Below are 22097 nucleotides of genomic sequence, written 5' to 3' on the forward strand. Positions count from 1 at the left end.
TACAGTTAATGATCTTGAATGAGTCCAAGGAGCAGGGATTTAGCCCAGAAAAAATAGTACGCTTAACAGCTGTATCTAGTTATATCATTTTGCCTATGCAGTTTTATGTAACCCTGTTCCCACTTACCTAAAGCATATGAGTGGCATCATGAAAAAAGTGAGCTTTTATTATTGCTTTGGAGAAAATTCATCTGCTTTGGCCTAACAGTATATATACCTATTGCACATACCTGCATTCGGTATACCTTATCACCAACTGTTAACTCGTCTTCTTACTTCATATCACTCCTGCAATTAAGTGCACTGGTCCGGGTTTTACCTGCATTTCCACCCGTGCAGCTGGTAAAATTGTTTGGCTCTTTACTGTAACTTCATATTTCAAACATTTCTTTGCATAGCAGGCTTTGGCAACACTGGCAACCCTGGGCACCTTTCATGAAACGCCACCAGTACCTCCTCGTTGTATTCACATAGGGCCCTGCCCATGCCCCATATATTCCTGTAGGGCATGGGCAGCGCATGTAATGAGGAGGGAAGATAACCAATGGTCATTGAGGTTTACGGAATGGATTCCAAGAGAAGGGAAGCGTAGCAGGGGGCGGCAGAAAGTTATGTGGGCGGATGAGATTAAGAAGTTTGCAGGGACAATATGGCCACAATTAGCGCATGACCGGGGAAGTTGGAGAAGTATAGGAGAGGCCTTTGGCCTGCAGTGGGCGTAGCCAGGATGATGATGATGATGAGCTCCTCGTTGCAGCCTGTGCTGAACATCCTTCTTGGTTCGACTGTGACTAAGAACCCATATATCTTTCTCTGAAGGGACTGGTATTGGCGATGTTTTGATGCAGAAAGAGGTTATTGTCGCACATGTCAACCTGAGATCATAAACCAATCTGGCAAATTTGAAAACAGTCTTGTCGTTCCCAGATGGTGGTTCAGCCTCGCGAGCAACATTCCTTCAGTCAATCCGCAGACTGTTAATGTGAGTGAGACTGATCGAAGGTTGGCTGTGGTGTCGGGTTTCTTGCCTGGTTTCGGTAGTGGCATCATGACCAAGTGTTTCCACTCTGTGGGGAATTCCAATATTCCAGATGTCATTGATTACAAGCAGTAGTGCTTGCTTTCTCGTTTCGGCAAGATTCCTCAAGATCTTCAAAATGACTGCATCTTTGCCACGTGCGCTTTAAGTGTTGACATGCTCGAGAGCAACGACAGGTTCTGTCATCGTCAAGAGGCTTTCCATTCCTTCCTTGGCAAGTGGCCATTAAGATGCGTACGAGTCTAGTGACGGTTAGTCACTGTGAGGTGGTTGGGGAAAGCATCTGCAACTTGTTACTCAAATATCTTAGATGTGCACTGAAGATTAAGGTAGCACTGACTGAAAATCAATAGTATTACAGTGTTTGGTTCATCCTGTTATAGCCGAGAACGTGTTACAGCTTACCGAGACCCATGCGTTCAAATGACACGCAGTGGACTATCCACTAGTCTCTGGCAAGTTTGTTAATATGGCATCTTGCCTGCTCAGTCTTGTACAGAACATTGATCAGAGTTTGTTGCGTGTGGCCGCAATTAAGGTAAGTAGCTTCCCTTACTCACCCCAAAGTTGCAGCAGGTGCTTGTAAGGGCTGGATGTTGCCCCAGTAAGCTCTAGTTCGCATGTCGCTCTTTGCACTGTGTAAAGAATGCGTGTTGCTAGCGATTCTTCAACACCTTCACATTCTGCAGACTGAAGTGCATCACGGAAATGCTCCCAGCCTGAAACCCTGATTTTGTGAATGTGGCACATTTTGAGCCCTATGTCAAGTGTTCTATCGGATAATGGTCGCTATCTCTTGGGGTAGAGTTGCACTGACACTCTCGATGAAGGCAATAGTTGCCCATGCTAGGTCAGTGTAGTGCCCTCCTGGTTTGGCTGGAGGGTGTGGCAGTTAGGATAGTTCGTGTCATTGGGTAATTTGAGGTCTGTGGCTTTTGCTTCATCAAGATGGCATCCTCTTGGCCGTACGTCTTTGCAACCCCAATGTGGGTGATGTGCACTCTGACGGAGTATTCTGTGAAGGAGAAAGAGATTTTGCCGGTGTCAAAGCCAAGTGAAGTCACCTCGGGTGTGGTGCCTGGTTTTGGAACAGAGGTAGACCAATGCCTAAACAACATCCTTTCTCTGCCTTAGCCTGCAGCACACTGCCACAACTTCCTGATGAGACGCATGTTTATTCAAGCTGTTCTTTCCTTGCCCTATTTCAATAATGGCCAATCTTAGGAGCTGCAAATTAAGCTGACTTTAGAAGACTGCCGATTTTTTAGCTACTTCTAGTAGCTTAGTGCTTGGTTAATTTTCTAGTTGGTCATGACATGCTTCGTGCTTAAATAATGAACTGTTTAAAAATTATTGGAGTAATATCCTGGCACGCAGCTCTGAGTGATCACTGCTTTTGTAGCATAATGTGGTATTGAGCTAGAGAGATCCTGCCACGACAGCGCAGTGCTTAGGCTGTATGAGTATAGAAGATACGAAATTGGAGTTGTGAAGTTCAAAGACCTATTTTTACAGCCTCTCGTTATACTGCTCACATTAGAGAACTTTAGATTAGCGGACGCAAGCTGCATGCTTAAACAAGAACCCTGTTTGGGTATTTCTGGGACCCATGGGGTTTTCATAACCAAGAAGCACACGAGTCGCATCCTCTTATACGATACTATTATTTTCATTGTACGTCAACCAATATCGCAGTAAGTCTGATGAATCTGCATCAATATTATAGAAGGTTTTAAGCACTTAAGGTGTGTTGGTAAAGTGGCCACTAGACTCTTCACCACTCGACTTGTGGCTACCAGTATTACTTGCTGATCAACTCTAGAGGTGTTTACATTGTTTTTCTGTGCTGTAAGATTAGTTTGACAGTCCTAATAAAATTGTTAAAGTGAAGGTCTGGGCTGTTGTAATGACCGTGTAATTCTAAAACTGTTAGGTTTGACACTGTGAAAGCATTTGGCAACTTTAATAAGCTTCACCTCAGTACATATATGTATTGTGGCGGGACCATTCAGCACGTGAAAATAAACATAGTGCCAAATAGAGAGTTCGAGAGCACCTGAGATTATGCCAAGCGGGTGGGGCAGTATCTTCAGGCTATCAAGGACATCAAAGCTGGAACTAGGGCTACCATGCATCCCGCAATACACTGTTTCTTCCATCGCATTACACAAATGTGTTGCGGTGAAGTTATTGCAGACGGATATGCACATTCATTGGTCCCAACTTAGCACAGAACCCTTTGTCCCATTGCTAAAACTAGGAGCGCGAAAAACTGGCAGAGATGCAGCTGAACATCACAGGGCACAGTATTAAGCGCCACCCCACTTTGTTTATCGCGCCCTTAGTACCAATAATATTAAACATCCACTCTGCATTTTAGTTCGTGGAATTCTGGCAGACCATGTGATAAAAGTGCCGTTATGTTCACAGCACTATGCGATAGTTCTCGTAAAGCCCACGATAAAAGTAAATCACATGAAGTCATATGAAGTCAAGGAGGTCGTCTCTAACTTCGACGTTGACAAGTTGGATAGCAGGTTGGCGCACCTGCTGGAAGCCAAGCAAGACCTCCTCACGAGATGGAATGGGCAGAAGCATTGCAGGAGGCTCCGCAAAAAGGTTCCCGATGTTAACAGAGAGATCGAACAGCACTGCAAAAACCTGTGTGCGCAACAATGGGTTGAGCTCTGCGAATCCGTCGAGGGTCAGCTCAGATCAGGCAAGAGCTGGGGTCTGCTAAAACACCTTCTCGATGAGGGCAGCACCAGATCCAGCCAAAACGATCCCTCGCGTGAGCCATCCACCTTGCTACGGACTCTACCCCGGAGGAGTTGATTGTCGACAGGCTCACAGACAAGTACCTGCCACTTGTGGATAGCTCTGCCCCTACCCAGTTCCCGGGCTAGCGGGGTGTGCGGTGCCGGAGTTTAACCAGGAATATACCGCGGCCGAGATCCGAGATGTCCTCTTCTCACTCAACGTCAAATTGGCCCCTGGCCCAGATGGCGTCACTAACAGTATGCTGAGGAGTCTCGATGATGAGTTGATTGACTTCCTCACTGAAAGGTATAATGAAGTCTGGCGCAGTGAAGAGGTCCCCACACAGTGGAAGGTGGCCTGCATGGTACTCATCCCCGAACCCGGTAAAGCACCAGGAATCGAGAACCTAAGACCAATTTCCCTGACGTCCTGTGTCGGTAAGGTTGCAGAGCATGCTCTGCTCAACTGGCTCAAAGTGCACATCGAGGACAATGACATGTACACCCACAATATGATTGGTTTCAGAGCCGGTCTCTCGACACAGGACGCCATGAAGCTAATAAAGCATCAGATCATCGACCGGAGCACGGGAGATACCAGAGCCATCCTTGGATTAGACTTGCAGAAGGCATTCGACAATATCTCACTCAAATTCATTCTCCAGTCTATTGCCGGCATCGGGCTCGGGAAGAGGGCCTACGACTTCGTCCGATCCTTCCTTAGCCAGAGAACTGCCAAGTTCAAGATCACCCTCGGTTCACGCGGCACGCCTCAGGGCTCAGTCATCTCGCCGACATTATTTAACATCGCAATGAGCGGGCTTTCTAAGGAGCTCGCGAAGATTGGAGGAATCAACGATACCATCTACGCAGATGACATCAACATCTGGTGCGTCGGCGGAAGTGACGGCCAAGTTGAAGCCGCCATGCAGAGCGCCATCGATGCGACGGAACGCTTCCTCCGCCCCACTGGTCTCAGATATTTTACATCGAAATCTGAGCTACTTCTCTACAAGAAAAGACCCAGAGATGGCGGCCATCGTGATTGGAAACCGGAGTCCGAGAGCGAAATACGGCTTTTCCCTGGTGATGGGTCTCCGGTGCCAAGAGTGGACTCGCTCCGAATATTGGGGATGTATATCGAGTCTAATGGTGCCAATGGAACCGCACTCAGAAAGGTCACCGCCAAGGCGGAGAGTGCTCTCGGCCTCATTCGGAGAATCGCCAACAGGCACCGGGGGATCAAGGAAGAGAATCTCATCCGGATTATACACGCTTTTATTCTCTGCCACCTTTCAGACTCGGCGGCCATGCATAATTGGCATGTTGCAGAAAGGAACAAACTCAATTCGCTCATCACAAAGGTCTTTAAGCTTGCCCTCGGCTCACCTGCAAGCAGCCACACCGTAAGCCTGTTGAAGCTCGGAGTCCAAAACATGCTCGAAGAAATTATCGAGGCAAAAGAGCACTCACAGCTGCTCAGGCTATCGGGTACTCCGAGGGGTCACAAGATACTCGATGAGATGGGCATCAATCCTGTCGACCAGTGCCCCGATGACGTGCGGATTCCCAGCGACATCAGGTCTCAATTGCACATCGCGCCCCTTTCCCGCAATATGCACCCCGCAAACAACGTCGGCAGACGTCAGGCTAGGGGCACAGCTCTACTCGAGCATGTAAACAATAATTACATTGAGGCAAGCTTCGTGGATGCATGCCGCGGCATATGTCCAACAAGAGACATTCGCCGTCTCCATCGTTGACTCCAATTCAAGGCTCACTTGCTGCGCTATGGTACGCACTTCGAGGCCCGCGGTAGCCGAACAGGTTGCAATCGCCCTGGCTGTGCTCGATGGTCGCAGAGAGGCAATATATAGTGATTACAAAGCAGCCATTAAGGCCTACCAAACCGGTATGATCTCCCCTCAGGCCCTCCGCATTCTCCAAAGCGCCAAAAGTATCTCTCCGCCTTCTCTCATTTGGTTTCCCGCTCATTTGGGGTCGATTGAGGGTTATCCCTCTAATCCTAACGAGGGCACGCACGACGCCGCGTAAGGACTCACTGACCGCGCCGCCTCAGCTGTCCCCCTGCCCCGCGGGGAACCCTTACTCACGTTTAAATCACCACACATTACTATCTGTCAAGACGGGTATTCCCCCTCCCGCACCCCGCCTTATGCAGGGCGCGGGCGGTTACCCTTCGACATTTACAAGCCCGTGCGTACCCTAACCTCGCGGTTCTTCATGCCATATACCCTGAAAGATATCCCAGTGCGGAGTGCCCTGCCTGTGGACTAAGGGCAACATTGGAGCATGTGTTTTGGGAGTGTGAAGCCATCGGCTCCTCCTTCAGCGAAGATGGGTGGGCTGCGCTCTTGGGTAGCCCCGAACTCAATGACCAAACCCTGGCCGTCCAGCGTGCCCGCGATCGGGCCGTCAAGCTCGGCTTGGTGGTCCCTGCGTGGGACTAGCGGGGTGGCACGGGGTCTACCCTGCGTCTTCTCTCGACCGAAATAATGTTACTTCACTGACTCACTCACATGAAATCACAGATAGCGCACTAGCGCTGAACACGATTGAAAACATGCATGGCCTCATTTCAAGGATGCGTGAACAGTTGTGAGCAAACACCACATTAGGCATTATATTACTTGTGTAACGTAAGGCGTGGCGAAGAACATATACAATACCTCCGCCTACGACGTCCGTTAAGTAAAGTATGTGCGATGTGATGACGCTGCCGAAAAGGGCGAACACGGCGAAGCTGCTGCACAGCGCCAGTTCGCAAATTGCATTGCCGAGGCGCTACGGCACTTGAGTATTTTAATCGTCAGCACCACTGAATTAATCAGAAATACGGGTCTCACGGCCCCACAGTTCACTGAGACCAAAATCCGACATGCCATCCCATTACTACTGCAAGGCTTTTCGACAACAAATACTGAACCAACTGCGGAGACATCATACGACCAGCAGCCGGCGTGAGTCGGAGGTTCAACGCGCCACAGCACCACTTGGCGCCACCATGGAGTCCTCTCAAAAGTCCCTGAACCTAGGATCACGTCATGTAAGGTACTTTTGTACAACATTTAGACGGTACCAGTGCTTCGTTGCGTGCTCTCGCGGTGTAGCGCCTGGTTACGAGACCCATAGAATAAAGAGCCAACTTAGAGAAGGGAAACTGTGCCTCCGCAGTGGTTCAAAAATAATTAGCGGCAGCGCATGGAACTTACTTAGGTGGACGCAAGATGACGTTGCTCAATCCGGAAGCGGAAGTTCACTTTTTTTAAGGAGCAAAATTTAATATGGCCGCTTTTTGCCGGTCGCGTACGCTGGTACGCGCCGTGCTTGCGGCTATGCGGCATGCCTGAATGCCTTCGCTGCCACGTAGCTGGTGCGTTCTAATTGCCAAGAGCCTCTACTGACGCCCATACAAACAAGCGACAGGTGAGTGAACAGAACGTGCGACTTTATTGGCAGAAGACAAGCAGTGTACATTCTCGTAGAATAGCAGAAATAAAATTTGCATGTCGAGATACGCTGGAATCATTGACGCGAGCTCGTAAATAGCTCACCGTCGTCGTCGCACGTGATGGTCAGGTTAACGAGCGACAACCAGCAGCGGAAACAGATTGGACTGAGTGTGCCACCTGTTTGCAGCGACAGTTACCGTTAAACATGCCCACATTGCATTGCGAAACAATCGGGGGACGCAGGCATCTGCTGCTGCAGCCTACACAGCGACATGGACTACCCTGGATTTTAGCTGTTCACTCCTTTCCAACCTGCACATTTCTTTTGTTTCGGGGGCCGCTAATGTGTGGCTCACACTTGGTGTCTCACATTGTCTCAATATGAACGTCACTTTCGTGGACATCGCCTTCATCAGCTACTTTTGCGGGCCTTTCCAACCATGTGGCTACCAACGTAACACGCATCGGACTATGTAAGCACGTATGCTTGTCTCCGGTCATGCCTAATCGCGGCCGAGAGAGGCCAGAGGCACATTTTGCCCATGGCTGCAGCAGGAGAGGGCGAGCGGGGAGCACGAATCATGGTGCATGAAAATTGGGAGCCTATGTCGCTGTGCAGGCTGCAGGAGCGAATGCGTACTTCGAGAGACTGCTTCCCAGTGCAACCTACCAGGCCGCAATATTAAAAAAACATAACACTGCGACCGTAACCAAGTGACATAACCGCAAAATTAAACAGCAATCAGTCACCGCATGAGGTTCAGACAATACATTATGCATTGGCAACGAACCATATGGCAACAGTGAGCATTCGCATACACGGGCTCTTAGGGTACATTCAGTCGCCTACCTACAGGCGTAGTGCCTGCCTTCGTCGCACGTGGTGGTCTAGTAACGAGCGGCAACCAGCAGCAGAAACAGATTGGACAGAGTGTCCCACCTGCTTGCAGCGACAGTCGCTGTTAAAGATGAGCAACTTGCAGTGCGAAGCAATCAAGTGACGCAGGCATCTGCTGCCGCAGCCTACACAGCAACATGGACTACCCATCATTTCAGCACTGAATCCTTTCCAACCTGCACGTTTCTTGTCTTTCGGAGGCCGCTAATGTGTGGCCCGCACTTGGTGTCCCACATTGTCTCAATATGGAGAAGTCGCTTTCGTGGGCATCACCTTCATCAGCCACTTTTGCGGGCCTTTTCACCCAACTTCATACACACCCGATCATGTAAGCACGTATGCTGGTCTCGGTTCATGCCTAATCGCGGCCGAGAAAGGCCAGAGGCACAATTTGCCCATGGCTGCAGCAGGAAAGGGTGAACGAGGTGCACGAATCACGGTGTGTGTAAATTGGGAGTCTATGTCGCTGTGCAGGCTGCAGGAGCGAATGCTTACTTCTAGAGACTGCTTCCCAGTGCAACCGACCAGGCCACAATATTCAAAAAACATAACACTGCGACCGTAACCAAGTGACATAACATCAAAATTAAACAGCAATCAGTCACCGCATGAGGTTCAGACGATACATTATACATTGGCTACGAACCATCTTACAGGCATAGTGCTTGCCTTTGTCGCATGTGGTGGTCTGGTAACGAGCGACAACCAGCGGTACAAACAGATTGGGCAGAGCGTCGCAGCTGTTTGAACTGACAGTTGCCGTTGAAGAAGAGCAACTTCCATTGCGAAGCAATCAGATGACGCAGGCATCTGCTGCCGCAACCAACACAGCGACATGGACTACCCGGCACTTTAGCGTTAAATCCTTTCCAACCTGCACATTTAATTCCTTTCAAGGGCCGCTAACGTGTGGCTCACACTTTGTGTCACACTTTGTCTCAATGTGCAAGCTGCAATCACTTGCCCGGCATCGTATCTGGAAAATGTGTCCTTGTTGGCTAATCATTAACTTGCTTTCTCACGTGTTATTATTTCTGTTGTTTTGCACTTGCGAAAATGTAGCTTCAATGTACAATTTTTTCTGTATACCTGTGTTTATATTTGTATATTATTCTGTACCCACCCCTTATGTAATACCCCTAGCAAAGGGGTCTTTAAGGAAATAAAACTGAACAAAAACTGAACAATGTGGACAAGTTGCTTTTGTGGGCATCACCTTCAGCAGCCATTTTTGCGGGCCTTTGCACCCATAGAGCTATCAACTTCGTGCACTTCGAACCATGTAAGCACATATGCTGGTCTCTGTTTTGAGCAAACCATGGCCGAGGTAGGCCATAAGCACAATTTGCCCGTTGCTGCAGCAGGCAAGAACGAACGGGGATCACCAGTTACGGTGTGTATACTGGGAGTCTATGTCGCTTTGCGGGCTGCAAGAGAAAATGCTTACCTCTAGGGACTGCTTACCAATGCAATAGACCAGGCCCCCACATCCGAGAAACGTAATACAGTTATCACAACCAAGTGGGGCAGAAAAACCAGATTCTGCAATCATTCACTTCAGTGTAGCTTGCGCAAAGACCCAGGCTATAGAGGAAGAAGAGCAATCATCAACGAGACAACGAATACGGAGAATGAGAAAGCTTGCATTCAAGAGAGAAGCCACGCTGCTCTGCAAGCACTGAAGGCTAAAAACATCAAGAAAAGTAAAATGGTGCATAGGACATGGGGCATAGATTATTGCAAGGCACATGCCGATGCTGCATCAGCTATTTCAGGAGAGGAATTGCGCATGACAGCACACACTAGAAGATACTGCTACAGATATATTAGGCTACTAGACAGTGACTGGAATTAAGTATCAGCGAAGAATCGGTTGACCTTTATGTTTGGAGGAGGATGAATGATCTCTAAAAAAAATGGGCAATAAAAAGCTTGCATTTATATAATAAAAATTACACTTGGCACAAACGGAATTGACATAGCCAGGAAGCTGACTAAGGGCAAACTGACGGAACTCGACCTTTTGGCCAGCGTCGTCCGTGCTTGGTCAGATGTTGCAGGTGCATTTGAAGACGAGGAATTTCTAGAAAGTCCTTCTTGAGTTACCTGGATGATTCAGCCAAATGTCCATGCTGGTGGAATGGAGGCTGAAGCTCTTTCCAGTCTTCGCGCAGTCCTCTGCAGACTTGATATCTCATCACTATTTTTCTGCATGCGCTTCTTTGTTCTTGGTGTAAAAGCCTTGCAAATTTGGCTCCAGCCCCTTCCTGTTGGTGCAGATAGGAGCTCCTGTGATGAGCAAGGTGTGCTTGGCATAGGGTCTGTTGGGGCAGAACGGTGCCACATGAGATATGAACAAACATATAACCATAACCATAAGAACCATAAATATGAAGAAACATTCACATCTGCTGCAAACAGCCAGCCAAAACAGCACATATCAAACATTTATTTCTGAGCCATGTGTTGCTTACCTCGTAATAGCAGCCGACGTCCCCACAATGGCCTTGTTGTAGCAGGCAGCAGCTTCTGTTCAGTGCGTGGAGCGTGTTGCTTTATACTGGTGCCGTCCTCATTACGGCATGTCTGGGACGCAAATTTTGACTGAATCAGAAATTGAAAAATCACAATTTTGCAATATGAAGTGCTAAAAGGTGTGACATGTATACTGTAATGGCTTGCGACTACAGAACACATGCAAATATACACTGTCTGTTCTAGGGTGCTTAAGCAGCATGTCAAACAAATATTTCTATTGTCCATAAAATTGATGTCTGCCTAACTAAAATGGATGTCAACAGGTTAAGTATCATTAAGATCCCAAATGAGAACATTTGTGCGTTCATTCATATACTACAGGAGATTACAATGCTGGTCCCGAAAGAAAATTCATGAAAGTCATGAAGCTATTAGAACTGGTGCATTATTTTTATGCACTAACGTGATGCACCGCTTCCCTACTGCAAAAATAAGTGCCCTACGGTAAACCAAGCTGAACAGCAAGAACATTTGGAACCAACAAGTTCCATATATGGGTGAATTATCATGCTTGCAACTGTTTAATACATTAAATTCTGTAATTTCACATCATTTTAGCAAATGATTATTCGGTTTTGTGGACGAAAGAAGTTGCCGGCGGACTGGAAAAAAAGTTATATATGTATATTGGTAAGGTTACTCAGTCACCTATGACCACGGCTACATTAAGATAAAAAGTGAGACGCGCGTTCCAATATCGCTCTTTCTATCCTGATGGTGTGTGTATAACGACAGCCTCGCAAATAAAGGTTTATGCAGAAAACAGCAACTGAGATCCTGATTGCCCATATGTAATGCAGGATCTGGTTCGTTAACTTGTCCCCGCCTGTATGTTAATGAGACGGATATTATTTAATGATTCAAGCAGCGGTGTTAAATGACTCACCGTTATTGCCGTTATCAGCCGCAGTAACATCCAGCGTCCGTTGCGATGCAGACGTGTTCTGAATGGCTCATGACCGAAACCCAACTTTCGGGCTTACATGTCCGCTTGCAAACACGTCACTTCAACCCAAGTTAAATAACGCGAGACATCGAAGCGCAAGAAACTTGTTTTAGAAACAAAGAAGCAACCACTCTGAGTGTACGAACGAATGAATCCGTGCCGCCGTGCACTCGAAAATACCAAAAAAATTTTAAATCCAGGCCAGAGGTCACGTGAAAGATCGATGATGCTGAACGCTATTTGTGTTTATAATGACGATGAAACAATAAACTTACTAATAAATAGTACAATATCTAATCAGCTATAATAATTTGCCCTGTTTTTTATGTAACAAAAATGCTTCGGTAATTGTAAGAGAAAGTTTTTAAGATAAAATTGCGCTTATTACGACGCCTCTACCGGGAAATGTTGGAACTAACGTAAGCATCCCGAAGTTATTCTGCTACGCTGGTTTTGTTAGCAGTGGCGCGCGGTCAATTTTTTCGCCCTCTGTGGCAATTTGTTGAAGTTGCGAGTGTGCTACACCTGCGAGACCGGTACAGAGACGTTCATTTGAGGGACCGCCAGTCGTTTGTGCGCAGGCGCGAGTAAGAGCGGGCGCGAGAGAGAAAATCTGGGGACTTTTGCTCCCTGAATATATGACTCTGCCTAGGTACTGCGTGTTGTAGGCGTTTGTGCCTAGGCGTGCCCGCGTCGCTCGGACGCTGGCTGCCGGCGCGGTAGAGTAGGTGAAGCAGCGGGCTAAGCCAGCGTGGCGGATCGTAGCTTTCTCGCTCCTTACGGCGATGTATCTTGTAAATAACATCACCGATGTTTCTGCAGGAGCAGTAGCGACCGTAGTAGAGCACGGGCTTCATATATTGAAAGTCTGGAAGGTAGAGCGCCTTAGCAACCGCGGTTGAACGCAGTTGGCTGAAAGGCCACCCGTGACGATGACTGACCCAGCACCAGCGCTGCAGGCACGAGAAAGTCTGCCCGACGTACCATCAGACGCAATGTTCTGACTGGTGTTGCAGAAGTCGCGGGGCTCGGTAGTGCTGAACTTAGCATCACAAGTTGGCAGTTGGACGTAAAAGCATTTTTGCAAACGTATTTTTTTACTGATTTTAAGAACGTATCATTATTTCGGGTGATTGGCGGCGCCTCCAGGCCACCAAAGTGGCAACGGGGACACCAAAGCTAGCACCCGGACTGGTCCGTGGGTTGGCGCTCGCCGAGGCCTGCGCGTGCCACGGGTGTATATAATTTTTTAAGCGAACGCCCCCTGGCACTCTTCGGCTTCCGCGGCCCCAACCCACGGGCCACCCTGCTTGCAGCTTTGATGGCCCGCTACCCCTTGGGTTCCCTGGAGGTCCTCCGCCGCCTATAACCTTAGGTGCTCGCCTGAGGCCTCTGTTTGCCGATTACATGTGCCCTACTCGAGCAGTGCTTGTGAAAAATCCAGTCAATTGTCGCAACGAAAAAAGCGACCCGTGACTTATACAACACGTACCAGTCAGAACCTTGCCTCTTCAGACACAGCGATGTGAAGTGTGGGGCTTCCGTACCTACTGCCGCACCACGCCTGTGGCCAGCGGCCAAGCGTAAACAAAGTGGACTACACTCCGGTATGTCTAGGGGAAAAACGCATACAACGCATTGAACACGCGCTAAGAAACCTCCGTAATGCCTAGGCAGAGTCATATATACAAGGAGCAAAAGCCCCAAGATTTTCTCTCTTGTGCCCGCTCTCACTCACGCCTGCGCACAAACGACTGGCGATCCCTCAATAACGTCTCCTGTGCAGGAAGGAGCGCGTCCCTCCTTACCTGCAAGCATGTCGATTTTATCGCTCGGAGCCGCTGCTAATGAGTCGCCGGGGCACGCCGCTACTCGTCGTTGCAGCACGGCCACTCTGCTTACTCATCGTCGCATCGCCGCTGACAGGCGCCTCACGCCCAGGGGTTAATCTCCGCATGGCTGCCATTGGCTGTTTTCGAGCAGACGCTCGTTCGACGCTAGCGCCAAAGTTTCCTTCAGTTACGACCCTAACAGAAGGGCGATACTCTAGCGAAATGGCGGCGCACACAATTGCTTACGTTGTCATGGCAACAGGAAGAGCAGCCGCACGGCGCCTCCTATTCCTAGCGTTTTTTTTGTTTTTATTGTGCCAACCCGCTCCGCCCCCTTTGCCCCATGCTGCGCGCGCCGCTTACATTTCTTTTGTTTTTGCCTGTATGCGGTGCGTTCCTTTTTTTCTCTTAAGGCACGCGCTAGTGCGCACTACGGAGCCAGCTCGCAAGCAATGCCGTTGCGCGTGCTACGCCGCGCATTGGTATTGCTTGCGTGCTGGTGGGCAGTGTTCCCTGGGCTATGCGTTGGAACGCAAGCAATCTTGCCCATACTTATACCAGCATGTGCCGGGACATAAAAGAATTCTACTTCCAACAGAACAGATGCTTGGTCTCGCTTTATTGATTCGTTTCCGGAAACAAAGATATACGCACAAAAAAATGACCAACGGTGAAAAATGCATAGCATATACATGAGTGCTAGACACAAAAGTTCATAGGCAGTGAAGTCACAAAAAAAGAGAACACTAGAGAACGCTAAAGGCGTTTCATGTACACACACATATAAAAAAACTAGATTTTTATATAACTCCCTCATGACCAAAATGTAGAAGAGCTTCTGATATATGAACTAAGATATTGCACAAAACTGGACGATGTGTATGACATAGTCATGACAACTAAAGAAAGGGGATACTCACTGGTAATGGCAAAAGCAATGACACGCAAAATACCTAAAAAATAGAATAAAATGCTAAGATTGTTTGTTTGACAGCCATACCAAAAAAAGAAAACGAGAGCTTAATTTTAAACCTGCAGGAAAGTATATTAAATGCGTGACATGTTCATTACTACTGAACAACATGAAAAAAACATTGCAGAACAAAAATAACATTGTACTAAAAACTAAAATGCACATCATCACATTATATTGCACTTGGCCACAACTTGAGCAACAGCGGCGACGGGGAACAGAAGGTAGTCTGCTTTTGTAGCACCACATAGAAAACATTCGCGGAAAGGCCTATTCCTCAATCAAAGACCAGGTAAAATAAGCCAATAACAGAAATTTTCTTTCACCCCGAATGCAATGCTTAGCAGTAAAATTACGTCAATTAGGACACTAAGTCGTACCTGCTGGGCACTCCTTTGTATTATAAACACAAACTGCAAAAATCTGCATTTAGGACACTTGCAATACTCATGCTTTCCACAAGAAAAGAAGCGTATCGTGCCTACACATGAAGGCTGTACGCGCGGTTTTCCCATCTTCGATTACTGAGATAATGCACAAACACGAACAGTAATTTTTCAGCTGTTAGTACGTTTGTAGAACGTGACACACAGAAAAAGAGCTGAGGGCGGAATGGAAAGCTAAGCAAGTTACTGAAGTTTCAGAAAGTGACTTGGCACAGAAAAACATTCGTAGACATTTGACAATGAGGAGGACCATCTATTTGTGAGCTTTCTCTACCGGTAAGAGAGAAGCGTAGCACAATCAAGGCGCAACGACATCCGGAAGCTCATCAAGGACACACATGGTCAGGGCTGTGTTCGTGTACATGCGCCTTCTTATGTCCTTGGGTCTGCGCTCTCTTCTGTTGTCTTTGAGCACCGGGGCAGGACTTGGTTGTGAGGTATTTGTGCGCCACTGCACGATGCATGAGCGGTTTGCCTCTGCCCAGGCGGGCCGGCTGAAATTCCTAAGCTTGAAAAGCCAAAATAGCGGCAGCAAAAGGGCCCAGAGTTTCGAAAGAACAAACGGCTATTTCGGTGCAGTTCATCGTGCAGCACCCATACTTGGCGAGAGATTCTACAGATTTCTCGCCACGTATGACTGCTGCTCGAAAGAATGAGCTATGGTAGGAGGTGGTGGCAGTCCTAAACGGACAGGGCCCAGCGGTGAAGTCAACGAGCCGTTGGTGGAACCACTGGGCCAAAATGGCTCATAAGGCCAAAAAAGAAGCGGCCAGGGCGGCGAGCGAGAAGAGGTGAGCTTTCTAATGATGCTGACAGTAACGTCGTTTCACGTAGTTGTCGTTGTTGTGTTTGCAAGGCCACTGGAGGTGGCAGTGTCGGTGGGGTGGACGGCCGCATCCTCGGCGTTCTTGCGAGGACAGGCGGCCTCATTGATTCCCCACCCCAGTTCTTCGTCGATAGCGAGGTGCGCACATTGGGTTTAAAAAGGGTTGTTTGTGTGACCTGTTGTGGCCTCAAAAATTTTCAGCGTTACATTGTAAAACGATGTTGTAAAATCGCTTCAGCCTTATTTTTTTTCTTGCAAGTGATAGTATAGGCTATCTACTCTGAGCAGCAACTTGTGTAAATGATGCGCATTGTGCACACTGCTCGCAATGTCTGAACACTTCTCCGACTGCAGGACACAAGTTCGGAGGAAGCTGCAGGGCCCAGCGATTCCCGCAGACGTGCACCAGCAACAACTGCCTTCGTGGTGTCGGGCCCTGCAGCTGTTGCTGGGCCAAGTGGCCTTAGACGTAAGTCAGCGAAACAGCTTTTGTCGTAGCATTGTTTGCAGTTGCTGTATGACCTTGCTATGAAGTAGCCCACTGTGCTGTTGTAACTTTTGTGTCCGGCATTCAGCTCTTATTCATGGAGCAGGGATGCAAGCCTACAAATGACATGATGTTGTAATCGAGATTCCTTGTGCTTCTTATAGGTTACTCTAACCAGCAACTTTCTGTGGCATCTTTTACTCTAACTATGCGACTGCCTTGTGTATCATTATTGTATCTATGCAGCTACAATGACATTTCGAAGTGACTGCTTAGGACAATCAAGCTGTGTGGGTCGGATAACAGTGAATGAGCAGTGTTTGTTTTTGTCTTGCATGAAGAGCAACCGTCTATCCTCGAGCACCCTACCCTCCAGCAGCTGACCCCCAGCCTACCCCACGAGAGCCGCAGACACACCCCCGTAGGCAGTCAAGGCAGCAGGACCTCGAGCGCGCCATCCAGATGGCTACTGCCGAATATGTTCGGCAGGGCCAGTCGGCAGAAGCCAGGGCGCAGGAGGAGGGTCGCTTCCGCCGACAAATGCTGGAGCAAAACCAGCGGGTATGTGTAAGGCCACAGACGTATATGTTTCTGCGTATGAAATTGACGAGCATATGACCTCTCCAAAAATTAATCAGTAAACAAGCATACTGTATGCATACAGTGCTGTGGTGATCATATCTTGTACACATTTGCGTGAAATAATATGTGTCAATATCTACGCAATTATGTGGCAAAAAGAAAGAAGTGGCATTAAGTTCAGGGACGCAGGTATAACCATGTAAGACACCTTAATGGAATGGGACTGCACAAATTTGGTGGGCCAGAAAGATATATACAGTGTTTCAATATACAGTGACAATAGCCTGCAAATGCGGATGAATGCAACTCACCAAGGCCTTGTTACTGAGCTTCTATAATTAAACTAATTACACATCTTAATGGCTAACAGCACCACGAGGCCCATATGGACGTCCTGCGCCGGCAACATACCGTCCATATGGAGGTCCTGTGGCAGCAACATGCTGTCCACATGGAGGGACTGCAACAGCTGAGGGAGGTGGTTGGCAGCATGCGCGACGTTCAGCAGCAGCGGCTTGCAGTGGAATGGCGCTCACAGGAGACGAACCAGCGTCTCCTGCAGCTGCTGCTGGCTGCACCGGCCCATGGTGGCGGCCATGTCCCTCCCCCCTCTCAGGACCCACATATTTAAATAAGTGAGGTACTAGCTTAGGCAAGGAATTTTACACCATTTTTATTAGCTTAAATTTGGCTGTTGTAGTAGTGATGACATGAACACCAGATATTGCTAGTTTGCAAGAAATAATTGCTCAAGTCACCCTTTCATGCAACCACAAGTAGCATAACCGTTGCGGCATAATTTTTTTTTTGCTTGAAGTTGCACTTCAGCAGTAAGAGTGCCAACACTGTCACGCTCACCTGCACAAGTGCCAGCAAGCCTGGTGGTACATTAGTATGACGGCGGCATTGCAATTTTGAGGTGCACAATTGTTGCATGTCAAGTTAAGCACGACGCAACACTGCAAATGTTCTACAATTTAATCCTGTGTCATCAAATGGTGACAGTTTCGCGCCTTAATGTAATGTCGAACGGAACCTCTGAATATGCACAGCAAAAAGAAAAAGTTATGAAAATTCCTTGCCTATGCACGCTCACCTCATTTGTAATGTGTATTTTTTGCATATTTAAGTACGCATATACATGCTTTTTTGGCATACGGGGCTGGAATGTCTTCTTTTTTTCTTGTTTTTCGTTATAACATTTTGTTTCCATTTACTGATCTTTCATAGTCGATTTTCTTTTTTGTCTTGACATACAAGGCTTAATGTCTTCATTTCTTGTTTTTCATTATCACGTTTTGTTTCCCTTTACTGATTTTCATGGTTGATATTTTTTTTCGTCGTGACATACAGGGCTTAATGTCTTCTTTTTTTCTTTTTCATTAGTACGTTTTGTTGTCATTCAGTGTTCTTTCATAGTTTATATATTTTGTTGTCGTGACATACAGGGCTTAACGTCTTCTTTTCTTGTTTTTCATAACCACGTTTTGTTGTCATTCAGTTTTCTTTCATGGTTGTGATACATTGTACGTTTACCCCTCATGTGCAATATTTATGCAGTTTCGCTTACTCAATATCAAAGCAAGATGTTATGGCTTTCTTTTCCAGTATGGAGCTCCACGACAGCATGTTCCTTTCACATATAGTGATGTACCTACACATTTCACAGGGATAAATATTCTTCTGTTGGTGCGTGATTTAAGCACCTGCACCTATTTTCGCCTGGTGCAGTTTAAGCGTTGCTATTTCTGCATATTTGTGCAGCGTACAACAGTTTGCTCAAACGATACTTGCCCTTACCTGTGATATTTTATTATGCAGTTACCTGTGAATCTTTCAGATGCAAGAACAATGAGATGCAATATTTATTGCAACTTGTCTGTGATATGTTGCATATCTCTCCACTGCTGCAGTACTCACTATTCTCGCACTTATTCAATGTAGAGACTGTCGCACGTGATGTGTACTTAAACAAGTGTTACCATAAAAAATGTCCGTATGTTGAAGGATGAAATAATACAGAAAGGTGCAGTGTTCCTCTAGTGCTTTTATTTGCATGGCGCTACTATACTTGCAGTGCTAGCTTGCACTATGGAAATGTAATTATACACTTGGCAATATTCCATTCACCGAGTTCTGCTATTCACAATTGAGGGCACTTTGTTGAAATCTAGCAACTGCTCATGCGTGCACACACTTCACAGGAGCCACAGCGTTTGACATGTCGGGTGACCAGTTGGATGGCATTTTCGGCACTACAAGGGAACTTTGCGATTGTTGCGAGACCAAATGGTGGAGGAACTAGAAGGTACGCGTGTGACAGCCCGTTCAATGGAGCAGAAGGTGTTACGTACGCTGTACATTTTGGCTCTTGTGAGATTCTCTGCACGAGTAGAAAGTGAGGAGACAGGCGCTTATGTCCGTCAATGCGTAAGGGAATACAAAACTCTCACCGATACGAGTAAAAATAATTATGACAACTGCAGGCTACATGCATGGCACGCAGAGCATCTAGGTGACGACAGCAGCAACAAGCAAATCATGGCAGACACTTTGAAAATGCACCTATTTTTAGCTTGCTTTCAATCTTTTATGTCACCACTAAACATACTGTTTCACTTAGTACAAATGCAGGCGTTACATAACGCATCACTACACAACTTTTACATTTCTCAACAAGTCATGAATGCTTTGCATTAAATAAACATCACAACTTAGCATGGGAAATCTGTCTGCAATTTCACAGCATGAAATGCACAATGCAGTTATTTGGCATACGTTATGCTACAACTGTGTGCATGCACGTAGCGATGCTGACGCGGTTGTTGACGTCGCAGCTGCCGCCGAACACTCCTCAGGTAGTGTATGTGCTGCGCACGGGTTGCGCCAAACATGCCAATCACAGAGTCACGGACAGCCCGCCCTCTCAAATAATTCATTCTTGACCCTGTGTTTCGGCGCAGACCTTGCGGAATGGGGTCGCCATTACGGAAGAGCTCACTACTACTGCTGCTGCTGCTGTCGTCATTGCTGTCATTGTCGCCCGATTCTATGTCGCCCTCAGAAAGGCGAAGGTTGTGCAACACAGCACATGCCCCGACAATGTTGGCTGTAGGTTCCGGCTCGTAGAGGAGGGTGCGATATCGCTGAAGGCAGCGGAAACGGCTCTTTAAGAGTCGAATGCACCTCTCCACTACGGAACGCATGACGCCATGTGCTGTGTTGTACTGCCCCTCGGTTGTCTGCGCTGGAGAATGGCCAGGAACTGGGGTCTGGAGTCACGGATCCAAGGGTTAGCCACTGTCACCTGCACGAAGATGGAAATAGTACATTGCGTACTACTCAGACGAGAGGCAAATTGTAAACTTAGGAAATCTACTGCAGACTTCAGAGGTACGTGAATCCCAAGTAAAAGCATGAGTTGAGCATGTCCATACCCGACACAAACGGTTAACAAATTTACAAGTGCACTACTCGGTGCCTGCCACAAGCAGAAGAAATCAACAGTTTTTGGTACTATCAATAACAGTAGTAGCAGTAGCAGCACTAATGTTTGTTCATTTCTTCTGCTTCTGGCAGGCACTGGGTGCAGTAGCAGCACTAATACGTGTTGCTTTCGTCTGCTCCTTGAAGGCACATAATGTGCTCGTAACTTAACACTTCGAACATTGACAATGGTGGCAGTCAGTGCTTCATTTTTTTTTTACTCCCGACTTATGTGCTTGTAATTTGGTTAGAAGTTTGGGTTGGAGCGGACACGGCGTTCTGCGCTACTGAAGCATGACTGCGCCGAAAAAGGTATTTTCCCTCACCGAGGAGGTATTCCCCGGTATTCACGATGCGGCCCGCTTGAAACCGCTGGCGCAGCCATGTCACCCGCCAGACGAAAGCGTCGTGGTCCGACCCCGGTCCCAGAAGGTCCACGGCCAAAATTTTCATGTCCGCATCGCAGATCTGGTAAAACGTAAACAGGGAAAGTGTCCGTTGACATGAGCAACATAACTGTCAAAAAGGATGGGCACCAGAAAACGTGAGGTTTACTTAAGAACATGCAGTTGAGGGCGTAGTATCCCTTGCGGAACATGAACGCAGCCTTGCGCTTACCCTTGGGTGCGACAAATAGCTACGAAGCTGCCGTTGAAGCATCCTATGACACCGGGGATAGCACCGCGCCGAAGAAAACCTTCCTTCATGGCTGCCTTTTCCTCGGCCGCCTTCGGAAAATGCACCCGCTTGTTGCGCGCCCCGGCGTTCACAACAGCCTCTACCACCCGTCGCACGCACTCGCTCACTGTCGACTGCGACACACGAATCGGCTCCTCACTCCCAACGGACGCTTGGAAGCTCCCGGTGGCAAAGATGCGCAGCGCACCCAACACCTTCCGCTCCACCGACAGTCCCATCGCCCGCTCCGCTTCTTGTTCCCCAGCCAGTTCCTCGCACAACAACTGCACCCTTCCCTTCGAGAAGCGAAAATGCCGCCGAAAATGGTCATACGGCATGTGAAACGCGTCGTCTGGCTCTCCGTGTTCACGTCGGCGACGGTGAAAAGCCACGACCATAGCGATGAGAGGGGCAGCCATTTTATTTATTCCTTCGGAAACGACCTGCCTCTGGCCGTGCCAAAAATCCGTGCCTTATGCTCCGCATAATGAGTGCGTCAACGTCACTATGACGATTACAGTTTTCCCGGGTTCCTAACGTCGCGTGATTGACAGACAAAATGGGCGCGGCCCGGTCATTTTCGACCAATGGATGCGCGGTGATTGCGGCAAAAAAGGCAAAACGAAAGTAATATAATTCCTACAAAATAGCACCCCAGGTCTCCAAAACTGCGTGGCTGCCCAAAAGCCGCATCTGACAAAGAAACAGCGCCTTCGCACGAGCTGCTCAACAGTGGATTGTGGAAGACTGGGGAGAAGTTGTGTTCTCCGACCAATCTACTATACCAGCATGCGCTGCGAGCGCCAACAACGTGTTTGGCGACCACTCAACTACAGATAAGCACGCCTAAGTGTACTGGACATAACGTGTTGCTACGTAAAAGTGGTAAAACAGAGTTTGTTCTCAATAGGAAGCGCATTTTTAGTCAAACGCTTAATGCGAAGGTTTCAGTTTAGTTTAGGGAGTTGACCGTCCCCAAACGACTCATGGACGCCGTAGTGAAAGCCTCATGATGATTTCTACCACCTGCTGTTCTTTAGCGTGCATCGGCATCGCTCAGTACAGGAGCGCCTTGCGTTTCACCTCCGTCAAAATCCGATCGGCGTGGTCTGGGTCGAACCTGCCATTTTTCAG

General features: G+C 47.9%; 1 protein-coding gene across 1 annotated transcript; it reads right to left on the reverse strand.

Annotated features, from left to right (window-relative positions):
- Positions 1-20092: 20092 nt before the first annotated feature.
- On the reverse strand, positions 20093-21202 carry LOC135919190 (putative nuclease HARBI1). The gene is made up of 3 exons (XM_065452899.2): positions 20927-21202; positions 20612-20753; positions 20093-20106 (listed from the first exon to the last, which is right to left on the reverse strand). Exons 1-3 carry the CDS (start codon positions 21200-21202, stop codon positions 20093-20095), a joined length of 432 nt encoding a protein of 143 aa, XP_065308971.2.
- Positions 21203-22097: the final 895 nt, after the last annotated feature.

Source organism: Dermacentor albipictus, chromosome 3 (genome assembly GCF_038994185.2).
Source record: "Dermacentor albipictus isolate Rhodes 1998 colony chromosome 3, USDA_Dalb.pri_finalv2, whole genome shotgun sequence".
In the NCBI taxonomy this organism is placed as follows: Eukaryota; Metazoa; Arthropoda; class Arachnida; order Ixodida; family Ixodidae; genus Dermacentor; species Dermacentor albipictus.